Raw genomic sequence first — 19,929 nt, 5'->3', positions numbered from 1 at the left:
TCCAACACTGCAGCTGTTGTTACTGGACAGAAACACAGTCTGAGGCTGACTGATCATCACACACACACACACACACACACACACACACACACACACACACACACACACACACACACACACACACACACACACACACACACACACACACACACACACACACACCTCAGCTCGGTGAATCCCGATATGGGACGAGCCTCAGTAATTAAAGTCACTGAGCAGCAAAACAATTTGTGCAGCTTTCAAATTCTTATTATGTACAGCCTAAAATTACAACAGGAACTTAATCAAGTTCATATTGAAATAAAATGGTATTTCACTGCACAATGAAACACTGACTTGCATGAAAGACGTGTTACTCTGGCAAAAAAATAAAACTTTAAATACCCATGAACTACCCACACTTTGTAAAAATGTGTCTAATATCAGCATAAACTTCTATTTTTGTTTTTTTACTTTGACATTTTTTAGCCTACATGTCACTTTATATGTTCATTTACAACAGCTTGATTTATTTTCAAACTCTTATTCCAGCTGAAAGGCACCAAAAAGTGTTTATATGTTTTTACACAGATTAAAAAAAATAAAAATAAAAATCACATTTATGGCCTTCTGAAAAATAAATTTACAACAAAAGATACCTTAAGTTTTATTTATGTATTAAGGATATAATTGTTTCAATGTAGGTCAGATTTAATATTAAATGTGTGTTGCCTATTTATGCAGCAGTAGAAAAATATGCAGCTCTAATGAATGCAAAACTACATCCACGGTTTTTTTTTAATGTCAAACAAGATAAGATATTTATGCCAAACTAGTAACAACGTTTAATTGTGGTTTTTTTATGAATTAAAATACATTTTTAAAATGATGCTTCACTGTACTTTATGGCTACAACTGGCAAAAGACTAAATGTGAACCAATAAAAAGGTCAATAATAATCTAATAATATATAAATATGTGTTTTATGGTACAAGAATACAACGTAATACTGTTCTGGTGTCTGATCATTCATCACATCATTCATGACAACCGCGCCAGTGCTGCGTTCAGGTACCGATGGGATAAACGATATTTTTGGAGCTCTTTATCAACTTGCATGAATATTAGCTTTTTTTTGGGCAGTTAAAGTAAAGTAAATGCCGTAAAGTTCCTTATCATTAATCCAATTTTTTTTTAACCATAAGCATAAAAACAAGAGAGCATAATGTGCTTACTAATGATATTACACAGGTGACTGGCACATAATGAGAGAGAAATAGTTGATCTTGATCTGAAATGACCACAGCCTATAATGCCAATCTAAAACTAAGTATTCTATATTTTACTACATTACTATCATGTTATCCTGTAGAGGAAAAAATAAGCGAATAAAATGATCATAAAAATCACTATCATGAAGCTAATAAATAAATAAATATAAGGACCAAAATAAACAATCTGAAGTTTTATTCTTTATCATTGTGGTTGCTGTTTTTGTTGTTTTTAATTAATCAAGTATTCGTGTTTTTACACAATTCCCCCACGTTTACTTAGAATGTGTTTTTTTTTTCTTTTTTCCAATTGCCCTAAACGCAGCACCAGTTGACGTCCTCTGACGTCACGACGCTGCCGGTTTGTTTGGTTTTCCGCGCCGCGCCGCCGAGCCGACATGGAGACAACCAGCAGCGACAGTAAACCGGACGAAAAGCCGGCGGAGGAGGGGACGGAGGCGGACGGGTCCGTGTCGAGGTCCGACAGGTAAAAACATTCAAATATTAAAAGAGCGTTGAACGTCGGCGGCTCGAGTCTACGACGCTGCGGCGGAAATACGGCTAACGCAGCTAGCTGGCTAGTCATACCCCCCTCCCCTCCCCTCCCCCCCTCCCGCATTATGTTAGCGTGGCTGCAGGGAACAAAAGCGAAACAACAAAAAAGACTCTTATTAGAGAGATTATGGCCAAAATCACCAAACTACTCTTATATTTGTTCTTTTCTGAGATGTTAGCTCCAGTTTACGTCGACGCTCGTCCCCCCTCCGCTTCCGTTAGCGCCTGTCCGTGATGTCTGCGAAGGGGCGCCAGACTTCGGAGGAAAATCCGCTATTTTATAAAAAACCTCACGTTGGCAAACATTTACACGCCAGACAACATTATTTCACAACGTCTCGGGGCGGCCCGGTAAATTCGGCATACTTAACCACCAGGTTTATAAACGACGACGAGCTTCAGTTTGAAGACAACTGTTGCTCCTTTGTGGTTATAGTTTGTATTTTTTGCAGGATGTGCAAAAACAACAAGGAGCTAAACTCGTTGTTGACACTTGGATTACACTGAATTATGGATTACAAAAAGAAAAGCAGAACTCGGGTGGTAGTTTGCTGAAGACTGACATTAATCCACATCTCCCAAGACCTCTAACATATCAGAAAAATGACGACTTTTGTGGCTATTTATCTTTTCTAAATACTATCATAAAAATATATAAACGATTTAAAAAAAAAAAGTAAACGCGGCACTTTATTTGTGTCTTTTTTTTTTTGAATCACCTGACAAAAGTTAGAAAAGAAAAGAAGACGATTATTCCATAATAAGTTTTTATTTACATTTCTGTAGTCTAATAGATATGAACCACCGTCCCTGCGGTTAATAATAATAACCTACACGATAAATACAGTTGTTATTATCTGATAAAAGAAGACGTCCCAGCCAAGTGATGACAGCCTTACTCATGTGAACGGTGGCCCCTCCTCCTCCTCCTTCCCACCTGTGTTTCCGTGGGCAACGGTGTGGTTTTCCTGGGGAGGTGCAGGCGAGTTCCCCCTCCCTCCCCCTCAGCCACACCGACAGCAGAGGACACCCCCCCCCTCACCGTGGAGAGAGAAAGACGAGGTCAGAGCCGGACGCTCGTCTCTCGTCTCCGCGGGACAACAACGTGTCTCCAGGTTCCTCCGGAGACGCGTTCAAGGTCTCGGTGGAACCTGCAGGTGCGTTGGAAAAGACTTGAAAATTGCCTGTAATGGAGCAGCGGGTGGGTGTGGGGGGAGACGGGGGGGAGAGGGGGGAGGTCACTATGAGCAAAACGAGGCATCTCTGATGGCAACGAAATGAAACGAGCAGGAAATGAGTCACAGGAACTCGATTATTAGATCATTTTCCTTCGCCGTTAAATCGTGACCCAATTTTTTTCAAAAATATTTCGCGAAAGCATAAAATTGTGGGGTATGTTTTTATTCGCTGTTTAAAAACATCACGTAAAAAAAAAAAGAAGCGCAAACGGGGCTAAAAAAAAAAAAACACGCTGAAATATTAATAATAATAATAATAATAAAAAAGACAGAAACGAGAGTTCACCGCCGACGTGACGACCTTCGTGTTTGGGTCGTTGGAAGCACACTGCATCATGGGAAACATACCGCCCGGCCTTTCAAAGATATAAGTGTGGGCAGAAGATGTTCTGTCGACTTCAACATAAAAGTTTGACTTCACTAACTTCACGACCCTTTTTTGGGGGCCGACCCCACCAGTTGAGAACCCTAAATTTTGTCTCTCTTGTTTGTGTGTGTGTTTGTTTTGTGTTTATTATTAAAACAGTCGGTCCGCCGCTCGCTTTTAACCCCCCACCCCCACCCCGTCTTTTCGTCCTCGGCGACAGCGGCGACGACGACGACCCCTCGGAGGGCCTCTCCGCCCACGTCCCCCCCCGCTGCCCTCTGACCCCGTCGCCGCGGCAACGCTCCACCAGCCAGTCGAAGACGGAGCCGCCGCTGCTGAGGACCGACAAGAGGACCATCTACACGGCGGGCCGGCCGCCGTGGTACAACGTCACCGGGACCACCTTCAAGGAGGCCTTCGTCATCGGTGAGAGGAAGACTAAAACACAAACACAAACAAGACTGTTATTAAGATAAACAACTATTAAGATTATCTGTCGTCAAAACCGTATGTTTATATTCCCCTTTGGCATCATTTCTAAGATCTTAGGTTTCATTTTACTCGTTTACCAGGTAACTTTTCATAAAATAAAATTTGGTTTGTCACCAAATATCTGGAAAAAAAACAGCAACAATAACCATCTCAAACCTGTGTGTGTGTGTGTGTGTGTGTGTGTGAGTGTGTGTGTGTGTGTGTGTGTGTGTGTGTGTGTGTGTGTGTGTGTGTGTGTGTGTGTGTGTGTGTGTGTGTGTGTGTGTGTGTGTGTGTGTGTGTGTGTGTGTGTGTGTGTGTGTGTGTGTGTGTGTGTGTGTGTGTGTGTGAGTGTGTGTGTGTGTGTGTGTGTTTGTGAATGTGTGTGTGTGTGTTGGTGAATGTGTGTGTGTGTGTGTGTGAGTGTGTGTGTGTGTGAGTGAGTGTGTGTGTGTGTGTGTTTGTGAATGTGTGTGTGTGTGTTGGTGAATGTGTGTGTGTGTGTGTGTGAGAGTGTGTGTGTGTGTGTGAGAGAGTGTGTGTGTGTTTGTGAATGTGTGTGTGTGTTCGTGAGTGTGTGTGTGTGTGTGTGTGAGTGTGTGTGTGTGTGTGTTTGCGAATGTGTGTGTGTTCGTGAATGTGTGTGTGTTCGTGAATGTGTGTGTGTTCGTGAATGTGTGTGTGTGTGTGTGTTTGTGAATGTGTGTGTGTGTGTGTTCGTGAGTGTGTGTGTGTGTGTGTTCGTGAGTGTGTGTGTGTGTGTTTGTGAATGTGTGTGTTCGTGAATGTGTGTGTGTTTGTGAATGTGTGTGTTCGTGAATGTGTGTGTGTGTGTGTGTGTGTTCGTGAATGTGTGTGTGTTTGTGAATGTGTGTGTGTGTTTGTGAATGTGTGTGTGTGTATTCGTGAATGTGTGTGTGTGTGTGTTCGTGAATGTGTGTGTGTGTGTGTGTGTGTGTGTGTGTGTGTGTGTATTCGTGAATGTGTGTGTGTGTGTGTGTGTGTGTGTGTGTGTGTGTGTGTGTGTTTGATGTACAACGGTTAAAACACGTCTGCTCGGCGTGAGCAACATGTGGACATTATCTTTAGTCGGCGATCTGTTACTGTCAAGCGGGTCGCTCAACAATTTCACACTGGGCTTGTAACCGAGGCAACGTGTTCTTTTTTCCTCTTTTTTCCTTTTTTCTTCTTTTTTTTTTTTTTTTTTTTTTTTTTTTTTTTTTTTTTAATTCTTTTTAAAGGAGCAGACTGCGTAACTTTGGGGTAAACCCAGAAGAACACTAAATTGTGAGGAAAGTGGATTAATAGAGGAGCTTTTAGGGAGCAGTTAGAGATGCTGGTGGAGGGAAATCTGCTAATCTCCACTCTGGTGTTTTTTTTTTGTTTGTGTTTTTTTTTACTGCTAATAGAAGAGGCACTTTTATCGCTTGTCGTTTTCAGCGGCTGCCGGGCGACTACACTCGAAATGTTGCCGACTCTGCCGAATCTGTAGGAGCAACTCGGTATCTTTTTTTTTTTTTATTATTCTTTTTATTACACAATTTTACACGTCACAACTGATATTTGTAGAAACTCTCCTCGGCTGTAAACATACAAAGAAATAAGCAGCGCTGCAGTGTTTTTTTGTTTTTGTTTTTTTAAGTCTCCCAGTCAGCAGTTTTGACCTTGATGGGTCTTATTGGATAAAAAAAAAAATTCAACACTTCAGCGAGAGTTGTTCATGGAGAAGGAGCTCCGTAGGCTATTTCTGTTCACACACACACACACACACACACACACACACACACACACACACACACACACACACACACACACACACACACACACACACACACACACACACACACACACCTTTGCTGTAAGTTCTGGCCCAGTTTTAGTGTCTTTTAGTTTCTGACTCCAGTTCGATATTTATGATCTCTGTCTGAAATTCTCCTGCAGAAAAACCAAAAAAACAACAACCGAGTATTTAATCATTTTTATTACTCGCTGTTTGGTCACAACTTCTGCAAACATTTTCCAAACAGAATAACGTGTGCGAGAAATTCTTTTCCTTGTCGTCGTCTCGGTCGGCGGAAAGTCAAGAATATGAATCATTTTTGAACTTTTCTACTTTTAACTCTGCCGACTCGTCGTTCCTCCGTCGGTAACGGATGTTTGCGTTTGTTTCCCCTCTCAGGTCTGTGCGGAGGAAGCGCTTCCGGGAAAACCACCGTCGCCAACAAGATAATCGAGGCGCTGGACGTTCCCTGGGTGGTTCTGCTCTCCATGGACTCCTTCTACAAGGTCTTAATTCAAAATGTCTCGTCGGCGCTTTCGATGAGTCGTTACGAGGGAATATTAAAGTGATTTAATACGTCTCGCCGCCGTTTGCCGCCTCCGGCGTAATAATTAAAAAGCCCTCGGATCGTTTTGAACACGACGGTTTCCATCAATCGTCGGACGTCGATGATTTCCCCGACGCTCCGTGATCTGTTTCCGTTTGTTGTGGTCTTCGTTTAATTCAACAGAAGTGAGTGAAATACACGAGAAAGAACCGCAGACAAAACCGATCGGTCGAGTCCCTTCAGGAAATCGCGTTTGCGGGAGCTTGCGATTTGTTTTTATTTGCGAGAATATAAAAAGAAAAAAATTCCGATTGCAATTTTTTTTTTCAAATTCCTGCAATTTTTACCGCGAAAAACAACAACTTCACTTTAAAAACTCCACAAATTTACATCGCAATTTTTGAGGGGAAAAAAAATCTCCCTGCAAAGAGCTAACATTTTCCGATCGCAACAAGCAACTGATCGGTATTCTCCGTGCTGCCGGCGTCTCAGGTGTTGAACAAAGAAGAGCAGGAGCTGGCGGCGAAAAACGAGTACAACTTCGACCACCCGGACGCCTTCGACTTCGAGCTGCTGGTCACCGTCCTGCGTAAACTGAAGAAAGGGAAGAGCGTGAAGGTGCCGGTTTACGACTTCACGTCTCACTGCAGGCGCAAAGAGTGGGTAAGAAGGAGCTACGCTTTTTAGACTTTTAACAAAACCCGGATTAAGACGGGGTTATTTTCTCTCTCCAGGTATCCAGGTTTAATTAAGCTTTTGGTCGGGTTTCACAAAAGACGTACGTTGCTGTTAGTAAAGTGTCGTCCTTTTAAATTTTTTTTTTTTTTTTTTTATCACCGATAGAAAACCACTGATTTGTGGTTTCGAGCTGGTTCGGCTGCTAATTTGCAAATGTTTTGGGATTTAGCGTACCGGACGTTCTCCTCCACAAAATCACCGTCGAGGATTCAATCCTGACAAATCCGCTCTATTTCTGTTGTAATGTGATTTCATGGCTGAGAGGCGCGACGTCGCACGAAGAGAGTCGGCCATCACGACATTATTTAAAAAAAAATTTTTTTTTTTACTGCGGAGAATGTAATTTTGCCCGCCCCCTCCCCCCACACCCCCAAGGGTGATACTCTCTTCTTCTTCTTCTTCTTCTTCTGTGGTAAAGCTGGAGGTCACCTTCTCCGTCTCTCTTTCAAGCACCAACACTTAAAATATGTTAAAGACCCGCTAAATCATCTCTGAGCCGAGAAGAGGGAAATGAACGAATCAATAAACACTCATCTGTTTCATTCTCTCTCTCTCTCTCTCTCTCTCTCTCTCTCTCTCTCTCTCTCTCTCTCTCGCTCGGCCTCGCCGCCACACTCGGCCTCCCTCTTGTTTTGTTTCTCCTCTTCCTTTCTCTCTCTCTCTCTATTTCTTTCTCAAAAAAATCAATACGGAAGTGTCCAGGCCGTTGACTTCAGCATGAAGCCGGTCGAGGGAAGGTAATAGGATTGTGACACACTCGGCAGCATTTCATCTACGGTGGAATCTGTGATTTATCTCTTTCTCAAACACACACACACACACACACACACACACACACACACACACACACACACACACACACACACACACACACACACACACACACACACACACACACACACACACTCCCGGTAGTAAAGCGGGTTTACAGCGATCAGATAGTAGCGAAGAATGTGAGGTTGTGTTTGTGGTCAGCTGATGTTTAACTCGGGTCTAAAACGGGCCTTCACTAAAGTGAAGTGCCCGAAGACATTTGTATTGATTAAAAACGGTAGCTGTACTCGCGTGCGTACGAGTAAATATATACGAATGTGTGCGTGTCATGAAAAAAACACCACAGAGGAGACCCCGAAACTATGAAGCAGCTTGAAATCTTTTTATCGGGCAAGAACGGGACCACATTTCACTTTCAAAACTCCCAAGCAGCTGGTTTCCTCAGTTCCCAAGCATTTACAGAGTGTTGTTTAAACAGGTGGTGATGCACAACAGTGGTTAACGTGCTCCCTGTCCCAACTTTTTGGAGACGAGTTGCTGGCATCAAATTCAAAACAAGCATGTATGTTTGTTTTGTTTGTTTGTTTGTTATTTTGAGCTGCGCTTGATTTAAAAAAAAACAAAAAAAAAACGTGAACCTTTTTCCCGTTAACGTTTTCCTCCACGACAGAAAACAGTGTACGGGGCGAACGTCGTCATCTTCGAGGGAATCCTGGCCTTCGCCAACAAGGAGCTGCTGAAGGTGAGAATCATCCGTTCTCTTCTCCTTTGTTTAACTCGCTGCTTATCGATTACTTGATTACTGTCCGCTCTGAAGTCGCGAGATTTCTGACTCGCCTCTCGGTCCTTGAATGCACCGCTGAAACTTAAATGCTCTGCTTCTGTGTACGAAAATGAAACCGTCTAAATGAGAACGTAGCTGTCGGGGAGAATATTTCATACATTCGTGACGTTATGTTATGGAGAAGGAGGCTTTGGTCATTTATATCCATTTATTTGTTTAATTAAAGGATTATTTAAAGTCACTGTAAAACTAAATAAATGCTCAGGCCCCTCCCACCAGTATTGAAGTGTCAATCAAATGTTATAGGTGTATTATTTACTTTTTTGCACAAAAACACTGTGTGTGTGTGTGTGTGTGTGTGTGTGTGTGTGTGTGTGTGTGTGTGTGTGTGTGTGTGTGAGAGAGAGCTGTGTGTGTGTGTGTGTGTGTGTGTGTGTGATGTGTGTGAGAGTGAATGTGTGTGTGTGTGTGTGAGTGAGTGAGCAGCAGCCTCCCCTGAGACTCTGCTTGCGTTGCTTCATTACCCTCCGATTCACTTCATAACAGCCGTCGTCTGTTTTCATTCATCGTGTTTTAGTCTCCGTTCTTGTAATTGAAGTTAAATTACAGCTGTGGAGCCGATTGGTTGATAAAGAAGTCCGGTTGTAGAAACTGAGACGCTGCGTGCGTGCGGACGCCACGACTTGATTTGAAATGCCTACAGAAAACGACGCAGACAGATTTTGGTCACTCGCCATTAAAACTCTTTTTATTTTTTTTATTTTTTGCCTCATTGTAATGAAGTCGCTGTTTTTTTTTCCAGTTCCTTTTATTTACTGCAAAAAGTTATAATCTCCTTTCCTTGCCGGAGTTTTGCGGGTTTAATTAAAAAGAGCACGTTTTTGGATCATATTTTTATTTTAACGTTATAAAAACGACAAAAATAAAAACGGTCATTCTTCAGGTTCAAAAATTCCAAAATAAAAAAAACCAAAAAGTTTTGTCTACATCACCTCTAACTCTTCTTCCTCTCGTCACTAGTTAATTACTTCTGTTCATTTTTTTTACTAAATCACAAGTTTCACCAATAAAAGCAGGTATATTTTTAATAAAGTTATATTTTATGAGACATTGATAATACCGATACTTAAAAAAAAAAATCGTGACTGAATCAAAGGTCATATTTTCCTTTTTTTTTTTTTTTTCCCTTGTTTTATTTTATTTTGATCTTATTTAGCTTTATGCGACGGATCGGTGGGGGCGGAGCTTCTCTTTTAAAGTGACGGTGAAATGAAGCCGGCGCAGTTTATGTTTCTTTTCTTCTTCCCTTTAATACATTTATTCTGCCCGTACGTATCACGCGCTCACCGATGTACGAATATTTCTGAGCCCGAACAGTCAGCCGGGTAAAATAAATCGCGAACAATTTGTACTAATTTAAAAAAAAAAAAAAATTCAGAGAATTTGCCGGTTTTCTTTGTTTTATTTTATCGTAAACTGAAACGATCTTTTGGATTTAAAATATAAAATAATTGATAAAAAGATTGCTTCCGCTAATTTGTGCCTTTTTCCGTCCGTCCGTCGAAGCTCCTGGACATGAAGGTGTTCGTGGACACGGACTCGGACATCCGTCTGATACGGAGGCTGAAGAGGGACATTTCGCAGCGCGGGCGCGACATCGGCGGCATCATCAAGCAGTACAACAAATTTGTGAAGCCGGCGTTCGAGCAGTACATCGAGCCCACGGTGCAGGTGGCCGACATCGTGGTTCCCAGAGGTCGGTGGAAAGTTCTAGTTTGATTACTCTTCTTCTTCTTCTTCTTCTTCTTCTTCTTCTTCTTCTTCTTCTTCTTCTTTGTTGTTGTTTCTTTTGTTTGGTGTCGAAACTATGAAGTCGAATTCATTTTAAAGTTACTGCTAATTTCTGCTGTTATTCGTCTGAACTTTCTGTTGTCCGGCAGGCGGAGAGAACTTCGTGGCGCTGGATCTGATCGTTCAGCACGTTCACAGTCAGCTGGAGAAGGTGAGGGCCGACCGTAATGTCGCCGACTCGTCTTTTCTGTATTTTACCGATTCGGCTCGAAGTTCGGTTTCATCTCTTCGTTATCTCGACGCTTTTCTAGTTCGGTCTGCGACGGGGGAATCTAAACTTCTTCTTTTTTTTTTTAACCTGGAGCCTCTCGGGGTTTTTTTTTCTTCATTTATTTATTTATTTATTTTCAGCCCTGGAAAACGAACTCAAACCTTCGCTACTCGTCCTCGGCGTAGCGTTTGACTGCTAGCATGCTAACGTTAGCGTCTTCGCTGCTTTCGGTAAATGCGCGTAAGGATGCGTTTAAAAAACAAAAAAACAAGCAGCAGAGCAAAGAAACGGATGCACGGTAAAAAAAAAAACAACAACAAGTGCACAGGAATTAAATAAATAAATAGTGGTTACTGGATGTAACTACAGTTCTATGAGTATGCTCGTTTTTGTTTTTTTTGGTGTCTTTCAAGACAACGGCGTGGGATTGAGACTGAGAGGACCAAATGTGAGCGACGTCGTCCCGCTCGCTTTTTAAAAAAAAATAATTTATGACCCACGAACGAACCGCCATCCGACGTTTTCATTCGGCGGAAGGCGTGTAACATCCGTCAACGCCCGCAAGCGTGTAACACGGATGAGTGGAAGCGCACGCGTCAGCGTCACGCCGAGCACAAACACGTTACAACAAGAGAGGTGTCGTTACTGTACGATAAACATAATAAGAATAAGACTTCAAATAAAAGGTTCTGGTCACCAAAAGAAAAAACTGCAGCGATGAAGGTTTAAATCTCGATTGAAAACGACAAATATTTACTCCAGCTGACGTTTCCGGATTAATTCCAGTTCATAATATTAAAGTATTAATGAGTACTTATGCAGAACTTTGGTTGTTTTGACCTCATTGGGTTTTTTTTAAATATATATTTAGGTCCGAAATTTGATTTGAATTTTTTTTTTTTTCTGTTTTAAGTCTGTCTGAAGTTGTGCAGCACTTTGGGTAACATACTTATATTTGATATATATATTAATATATATAATATCATCTTAATAAACTGATCTTACTAACACAACAGTCCTGTAATTAAAGCTCACTTTTAGCCTAATTAGAGATTTATTCATTCAACTCTTGAACTGTCTTTTTTTGTTTGTTTCATATATATATATATATATATAAAGTGTTTCTATTATTTTGTCCCTATTTATATCCAACGTAGAAGGCTAAATTATAGAAACGCCTAGAAAAACTAAACCTGTAATCTCGCCTAATTCGGTTTCAACCAAAAACTGAATATTATAACCTCCATTTTAAAGGGCTGTTACTTTGGTGTTGGCGCTGGAGCGGATCAGCGGGAGGGACGCTCGAAACAAACCAAACCACCTGTGTGTGTCCCTCCCGCTGATCCAAAATCCACAACCAACTGCAATAATTCGTTGTTTTCACGTTGTACAATCAAAGTAAACGGTCACACGGACCCACTAAAAGGAGATCGATGATCCCATCCAGCTGTTGTCCAGTCAAACATGAAATTAAAAAAAAGTTCAGACCGGAGGTGTTTCAGTTCGGTGGCTCGTTCGTTTGGACTTCGTTTTATTTTATTTTTTTAAGTTTATGTTGTGGATTCTTCTCTTCGGTGTATTTTATCTCATGTTTTTTTTGTTTTTTCCTCCTCCTTATGTTTCTCACTTTTTGCACACACACACACACACACACACACACACACACACACACACACACACACACACACACACACACACACACACACACACACACACACACACACACACACACACACACACACACACACACACGGTGTGTCCTCCCTTGCCTGGCTGAATGCTGTGTTACCATTCCAGCGTGAGATCACTGTGAGGTACGACTGTTAGTGCTTTTTTTTATTTACATCTTCCTCCTCCTCCTCCTCCTTCTTCTTCTTCTTGTTCTTCTTCTTTTTTTGTTTCTCACCTCGTTTTCAACCAAACTTCACGTGAAAACTAAACTAACAGCTTTCTTGTTTTGGTGGTGTTTTTTTAAATTGTTTTTTTACTACTCAAACCGTTTTAATTCGTTTTTGGCTTTGATATATATTTGATTATTATCTATTATATATATATATATCTGTATATATATATGTATATATATATTTTTTTTAACACACCAAACCAGACATCAGATTTAAAAGCTCTGTATTCTGTGAAATACCAGAAAGATTAATCTCACACTGATAAGACTAATTACTAATTACTAACGCAACTGAAGTTCATTTATACGTAGAAGCTCCGCGCTGTAGCTTTAAGTCGACACGTTAGATGTTTCTGATCACTTTACAAAACTCATATAATTTAGTTTTTATGTCAACATCTCATCCAATATTTCCCTAAATTAAAAAAAAAAAAAAAAAAAGACTGCAGTGCAAAACAATGCAAAGGTTTAAAATACAACGATTAAACACTTTTGAAGAAATCACGTCCTCTGAATGGTGAAACAACAACCTACCATGAACTCTCGTGACGTCCTCGTTCGCTTGAAACCGGCTCGTTCGGTCACGTTCGCGCCTACAACCACGCCGACGTGCAAAACTGGCCCAGCAAAAGTCGTGAAAACGTCGTTGCTAGGCGACGGCGTTTAGAAGCCACGGAGACTAACGATCTGCGTAAAGAGACACGCCGCGTTCAAATGGAACTCGTGACCTCGCGGTTCCAACACGGGAAGTCGTGGTTGAGTCGTAAAAACATTGTTGCTAGGCAACGACAACGTGGACGGCGTCCAGAAGCCATAGAGGCTAACAATTTAGCATGCTAGCAGCTGGGGGGGCTAACGAAATACGGGGGGAGGGGGGGGGGTGAGGCCGTTGGGAAGATCAACATTTTCCTCATATGTTCAGCTATTATTGAAGTTGCGAAGACAAACTCTACTCTCGTTGAGAATTTTTTTTGCAGACCCAGCAAAAAATGTAGTTGGTTGTTGTTATGGTTTCACTGCTAACGCTGTTTTCTCTCTTCCTCTCCTCTTCTATTTGAATTTTTTTATTTTTTTATTTTCCCTCTTGTCTTTCCTGTGTTGTTTTTCCTTCTTCCTTATTTTAAACATCTTCAATCTCATCAAATGAATATGTGTCACCTGCAGAGGAAGCTCCGCTGGGATATGTGAGGCTCGCCTTGGGCATCTTATTTATTTATTTTTCATTGTTGTAGTTTGAAAGCGGAAATTTGTTGTGTTGGAGTTTTGATGCAATCTGGCTTTTTATTTATTTTTTTTTTTTTTAACTCGTTAAAATATGTAACGTATTTTAACTGCAGCCTTTCATGACCTGAAATTTAATCGTTTTTGGCTGAAAACCAATTAAACTAATTTACAATTATATAAAAACCACCCCCCAAAAAAAGCATGTCTTTATTTTATTTTATTTTGTTTTTGGTTGAACTGAGCATGCATCAAATAAATAACAACATTAGCCGTGAGTTTAGATTGTTTCATCGCTCTTGAACATTATTAAATGTTTGAAAATCGCAGCACAGCGCAATGATGTGCGTGAAGATTCAACACTTTTATCAATCATGTTTTTTTTTTTTTAAACCGTTTCACCCAAAAAAGATCATGATGAGAAATTAGTCGAATGTTTTGATTATTTAACACAAAAAAAAAATCCGGGATGATTTTTGATTCAGAAAATAAAAGTCTTGTGTTAGTTTCGTTTAACGAAATGTATAAACGCAACAAATCTGCTCAAATTTGTTGTGTTGGAGTTTTGATGCACTCTGGCATTTTATTTTTATCCTGTTAAAATATGTAATCCATATTTTAACTGCAGCTGCGCATTTCACGACCTGAAATTTGCTCGTTTTTGGCTTAAAACCATCAAACTAATTTACAATTCTGTAAAAACAAAAGCATGTTTTTATTTTTTCATACGTTTTTTATTTTTTATTATGATTTATTTTTTAAACCTTTTCACCCTCAGCCTCGCGATGTGAGAAATTAATCGAATGTTCTGATTATTTAACTCACAAAAAAAAAAAATCCAGGATATTATTGATAATATATTATTATTATAATTTTTTTTTTTTACTTCAGTGTGTATAAACGCGTTTTCTTTGCCACAGGTCCGCTCTGGCTTCGGCTCACCAGGGTCAACCTTTACCCAAAACCCTCAGCGTGATGGAGAGCACGCCGCAGGTCCGCGGCATGCACACCATCATCAGGTCAGAACACACACACACACACACACACACACACACACACACACACACACACACACACACACACACACACACACACACACACACACACACACACACACACACACACACACACATCACAAGTAACCTTTTTTGGGTTTTTTACCCTCCACCTCTCTGCCCTGTGTTTCCGTAGGAACAAGGACACGAACCGGGACGAGTTTATCTTCTATTCCAAGAGATTAATGAGGCTCCTGATAGAACATGCTCTTTCCTTCCTGCCCCTCAAGGTGAGTTTATTGTTGTTGTTGTTGTTGTTGTTGTTGTTGTTGTTGTCTGAAGGCATCTTCGCCGACCTCCTGATTTCACTTTAATGTTGAATCTTGTCGCAATAAAAAAAAAAAGTTGAGCGTCTTTTGTGACGGTTGTTTATTTTTTTGGTCTCTCCAGCCGGTGTCTGTGGAGACGCCTCAGGGCGGCGTCTACGAGGGGAAGAGGCTGAGCGGGAAAAGGGTGAGTCGGCTTATTGAGGCGACATCTTTGTTGTCGTCCAGTTGTTGCACCTTTTTTCCAACTGCCAGTAGCAGAACTTCCTCCATTCACGTTTGGTACCAGGTGCATTTTTCTGTTTTCGTTTCCCACTGCAGATCGTAGCCCTCAGCGTAGCAGCTCGTCGTAACAGTGCCGCTGTAGATTTCATAGAAAAGGGGACGTTGCTTCCGGGTCTGGATGTTGAGCTGATTTATTCTTAACTTTATGGGTATTCAAACTGTATTTTTCTAAAATGGTGGTGTAATGAGACACATTTCTTCAGGGCTTTTTTGAACTAGTTTTAGACATAATAAAATAATAATAATAATAAAAGTGGCTGATGCGGAAGTGCCTTAAAGCTGCAATACCACCGAGTGCCACCAGAGGTCGACTCCAAAAAGCCTCCGGCTCCATAGACTCCCATTCAACTTCTCTCATCAAATACAAAGTGAATAAAATGTGTCCCATCAGTTATCTCGGTGTTGTTAGCTAAAGTCACTCCTTCTTATTAGTTTTCTGATAATAATCCCGTCGTTAATTAGAAAATATGCTTCAAAAAGAGGTTTTTGTTTTTTATTCCAGATCACGGGGGTTTCCATCCTGAGAGCCGGGGAGACCATGGAGCAGGCTCTGATGGCCGTGTGCAAAGACATCCGACTGGGAAAGATCCTCATTCAGACCAACCACGACACCGGAGAACCAGTGTGTGTGTGTGTGTGTGTGTGTGTGTGTGTGTGTGTGTGTGTGTGTGTGTGTGTGTGTGTGTGACCACATTGAAAGCAGAATTATTATTTTTTTTCTGACGTCACATCTCGTCAACTCTACGTTCTTATTTGGGTTCTTTTTTTTTGTTTTAATTTTTTTTATCCTCCACCAGAATCGATGATCCACATTTTAAAGGGTATTATAAGTTTTAAGATGTTGAATTCATCGCTCAAACTTTCAGCCATGAAAAAGGGTTTTGTCACACCGGGTGCTTTCTTCCTTTCTGGCTGTTTCAGGTCTCTTCAATGCTTCTTCGTGTTTTTTCTGGTTGCTGTTCTCTTAACTGATTCTCTCGTATGCGATCGGTTCAGTTTCCCCGTCCTGTTCCTGTCTGACAGATATAAAATGTTCTTTAATGGTTTTTGGCTTCTGAAGCGGCGCCGACGGGAAAAAGTCCGAGAACCAGCGCTGCACAAGACGCCGAATGCATTTTTATCAGAAATGTATCGTTTGATAAACGTTTGTGTCGTTACGATTGAAAAGTTTAAAAGTGCTTTAAAGTGACAAAAATCATTTGTACCACAGTGAAACATTTGATTTGCTTCTTTTTTTTTTTTTGCAAGGACTTTATGACTTCAGCTACTTGCAGACCGAATCAGGTGATAAATACTTTGAGGATCTGAATATTTCCTGCTGTTATTTACTGCCTCGTTTCCTTCCTCCAGCTTCACTACCTTCGTCTACCTAAAGACATCAGTGAGGATTACGTCATCCTGATGGACAGCACCGTGTCCACCGGGGCGGCTGCTCTCATGGCCGTCAGGGTTCTGCTGGTGGGTCAACAAAACACGTATTAACTTATACTGAGGCTCATTAACGTCTGGATCAAATCTTCTGTCAAAACTCTTCGGTGTCGGTTTCACTGAGAGAGAAAAAAAAAATAAAGCACAAATATGTTTGGGAAGAGGAATTAATTCAAGTAGCCGAGCCGTCGCACATTTGTGATATTATTTAATTTATTAAATATCTATATTTTGGGGCACCAGAAACTGGTTTGAGTTGCTGGACTGAGAAAGATTGTAACATTGTTAAAAAAAAAATTTTTTTTAAAAAGACCCTAAAATAGAAATGATATAACCAGTTGTATGAAGCAGGCCGGGTTAAGCTCCGCCCCCTCATGAAACACACACAGCGGTCAGAGGACGGTAACGCGCCCCGCAGACTCTCGTAAACATGCGCACGCTGTTGAATTTAAGCTGTCGCGATGCAAAAAAAATGTCGCGTATCGATTTGTTATTGTTCCCGTAAAAGAAGCTGCTTCAGCTGGTTTGTGGTGGAGCTCAGCTATGTGAATCAATGTTACTACAAACCTGAGTAGCTCTCAGGGACTTTTCTTAAAAAAATAAAATAAGGTTAGAGACCCCTGGTGTCGAGTGTCCACGCTAGTGTCAACAAACGACAAGCACATTTTTTGTTGTTGTTTACCTTCCTTACTGACAAAACTGAAACTTTGTTTTCATTCAGTCGAGCCGGTTTGTACGTTTTCTTGAACTGTGACCAGCCAGAGTGTAAAAAAAGGTTGTTTGTTTTTCTCCCTCTTTTGTTTGTTTGTATTTTTTTTTCCCTCCGCGAAGGATCACGACGTGGCCGAGGACAAGATCTTCCTGCTGTCGCTGCTCATGGCCGAGATGGGCGTCCACTCGGTGGCCTACGCCTTCCCGAAGGTCCGCATCATCACCACGGCCGTGGACAAGGAGGTCAACGACCAGTTCCACATCATCCCGGGCATCGGTGAGGGAGGAGGCGCGCTCCGTCTCGTACTGTTTAAGAGCTCAAATTGTATTTTTTAGCCTTTTATTGGCAGCCGGTGGACGACCGTAAGAAAAGGTGACGCGAAAGATCCGTCAGCTGAGCTGGTGAAGGTTCATTTAACGGCGAAGTTACGGAGGGTGGAAAAAGCTGCCGTTGCTGCGGCAACAGTCACAAACTGTCCTTTGTCCTTCGCCACGTATTCACAGCTGCTCTTCTTCTCCCTCTGCTCCTCCTCCGAAGGTAATTTCGGAGACCGTTACTTCGGCACCGACGCTCCGTCTGACTGGTGCGAGAGCGACGAGGGGATGGACTTCTGAGGAGAGGGACCAACCAGGAGGAGGGCGCAGGGTTGTTTAAAAAAAGAAAAGAAAAGGCACTTAACCCACGAAAAAACTGCGTAAACGAACCCTCCTGCTCCGATCTGCTCGGCTCCGTTTCCACGCTGGTAGGTCGATGCGAGTACCAATGAGGAGCTCCAGGTGGAGGCGGAGCTTAACGTTTGAAGTGGGCCAAAGTTCAAAGTGTTGCCTCTACCGCGGGATGCGCGGGGGAGGGGGGGGGGCGTCGCCAGTGATGTGGGGTTTTTTTTGTCGTCAATTTTATTGGTTTACCGGAAGAGAAGTTTGGATTTTTTTGCACAGTCAACCTTCACCAGCCGGATCGTGTAAATACAAATCACAGCGGAGAAGATTTGACTTTTAATCAACCGGATTTACTTCAATCACTAATAATGGAATCATTTTTTATTGCACAAATACGAAACGGGAAAAAACCCACCAGACTCCGTCGCATTCGTGTGCAGTTTCAGGTATTGTAGCTAGCTAGCGCTCTTGTGCGATGTTTTTTCTCTTTTTTTTTTCCCTCAGTTAGCGTTTCACAGCTTTGCTGCTGAAGCTTCGGCTCTCCGTGATGTAAAAAGCTTTTGATCTCAGGCGACCTTCGCCGAAAGGGAAAGCCAACGACTCGTACTTGAAGAAGAAGACTGACGTAATATATGTATTATTTCTTATTTTTTTATTGTTACACTTTTTAAATCTCGTTTCTTTGGTTTTTCCTCCGCCGGTAATAACAGCGAGCCGTACCGCCCTCCTCGCAGTACCACTCGACTCCGCCCACTTTTTTTGGGTCCCCAGCTACTTCTCTACGAAGCCTGGAGTCGTCCGGTAAATTAAAAAAATAGTCGTCCGTAAGTTACGATTCTCTCGGACCAATCGGTGGTGAGGTGATACCAAAACAATAGTACCAAGTTTTTAAGTCGTGTTGACATTCCTGCTTTCAAGAATCAGTATTTACCGCGCTGGAGCTGCTAACTCGAGTCAACATTGTACAGCAAGCGAACGCTTCGTGGTGCGTTCGCTTGTCAGCTTTAGTGCAGAAACCACTGGTGTTACTTTTTATCGCTTCTCGAAATTAAAAAAAAAAAAACGGAAAAACGTCCGCGCTGGTGTTGACATGAGGTGTCACTCAGAGAACCGGCTCCGTCACGGGACCTTTTACTTGCTGCTGTTTTAGGACCATAAAAAAAAAAAAAAGGTGTTTTTATTTATTTATTGTGTTGTTTGCAGGGATTCTTGACATACTACAACACACAAAGAGAATATTATTATGTTCATTTTTTAACAACAGGCCTTAAATCATTGGTCAAACATAAGTTTCTCTCCAACGCCGTGTGATTAATTACGTTTACATCCAGCTGTTACGCAAAACTTCAAAATCAATGGGAGGAAAAAACATCATGTATGTAATTAAAAGCAAATTGCAACAAATAACTTGAAATAAATGTCAGCTACTGTCTCTGATTTACACGAAACAGTGAAGCAACCTGCGAACTGATGAATTATAACGTGAATAATGACTATTTTCAGGTTGCTCTGTTCAGCCATGTTTTTGTTTACCTTCGTTTGGCAGATCAGAACGTCCGCTGTCATTAATATTTGTTGTTTATTTGTTTTTGTAACGTGTCCCTTCATTTGTACAGAATAAAAAAAAGTAACTTAAAAACAATGAAACTTTCTATTTTTGTAACTTTTGTCATTTTTGGGTTTTGTTTTATGCTGGGGTTGTCCGCTAGAGGGCAGCACAGGGTTAGATTATGTTGTTTACAGCGGAACTGACGCAGACTAGTTCTGGTGATGCCTTCAGGGACTGCGGGAAATATTTTTTCTTCACCTTTAAAACAAAAACAAGGTAATTGAA

At 41.4% G+C, this 19,929-nt stretch overlaps 1 protein-coding gene across 2 annotated transcripts; it reads left to right on the top strand.

Annotated features, from left to right (window-relative positions):
* The first annotated feature begins 1,622 nt into the window (after nucleotides 1–1,622).
* Nucleotides 1,623–19,729, top strand: LOC138636946 (uridine-cytidine kinase-like 1). 2 transcript variants are annotated; one of them, XM_069725337.1, is made up of 15 exons: nucleotides 1,623–1,737; nucleotides 3,631–3,836; nucleotides 6,061–6,167; nucleotides 6,701–6,871; nucleotides 8,391–8,462; nucleotides 10,071–10,260; nucleotides 10,445–10,506; nucleotides 13,634–13,653; nucleotides 14,611–14,709; nucleotides 14,882–14,975; nucleotides 15,136–15,198; nucleotides 15,799–15,919; nucleotides 16,645–16,754; nucleotides 17,556–17,712; nucleotides 17,974–19,729. In XM_069725337.1, the coding sequence occupies exons 1-15, from the start codon at nucleotides 1,649–1,651 to the stop codon at nucleotides 18,048–18,050; spliced, it is 1,638 nt and encodes a 545-aa protein (XP_069581438.1). In that variant the 5' UTR covers nucleotides 1,623–1,648; the 3' UTR covers nucleotides 18,051–19,729. The 2 variants fall into 2 exon arrangements, with proteins under 2 accessions (XP_069581438.1, XP_069581439.1); XM_069725338.1 differs by lacking the exon at nucleotides 13,634–13,653 and adding an exon at nucleotides 12,364–12,380.
* Nucleotides 19,730–19,929: the final 200 nt, after the last annotated feature.

The sequence above is a fragment of the Brachyistius frenatus genome, unplaced genomic scaffold (assembly GCF_029030835.1).
Source record: "Brachyistius frenatus isolate BFR_SWC_R1_liver_20210118 unplaced genomic scaffold, ASM2903083v1 Contig_418, whole genome shotgun sequence".
Lineage (NCBI taxonomy): Eukaryota > Metazoa > Chordata > Actinopteri > Embiotocidae > Brachyistius > Brachyistius frenatus.
The sequence above is the reverse complement of the archived record's forward strand: the minus strand, read 5'-3'. Positions and strand labels throughout refer to the sequence as shown.

Bases quoted from the DNA above. Each gene is read 5' to 3' on its own strand.
- LOC138636946 (XM_069725337.1), top strand. From the start codon at position 1,649: ATGGAGACAACCAGCAGCGACAGTAAACCGGACGAAAAGCCGGCGGAG. The intron at 1,738-3,630 runs GTAAAAACATTC...CCTCGGCGACAG, and splicing joins TCCGTGTCGAGGTCCGACAG to CGGCGACGACGACGACCCCT. The intron at 14,710-14,881 runs GTCAGAACACAC...GTGTTTCCGTAG, and splicing joins GGCATGCACACCATCATCAG to GAACAAGGACACGAACCGGG.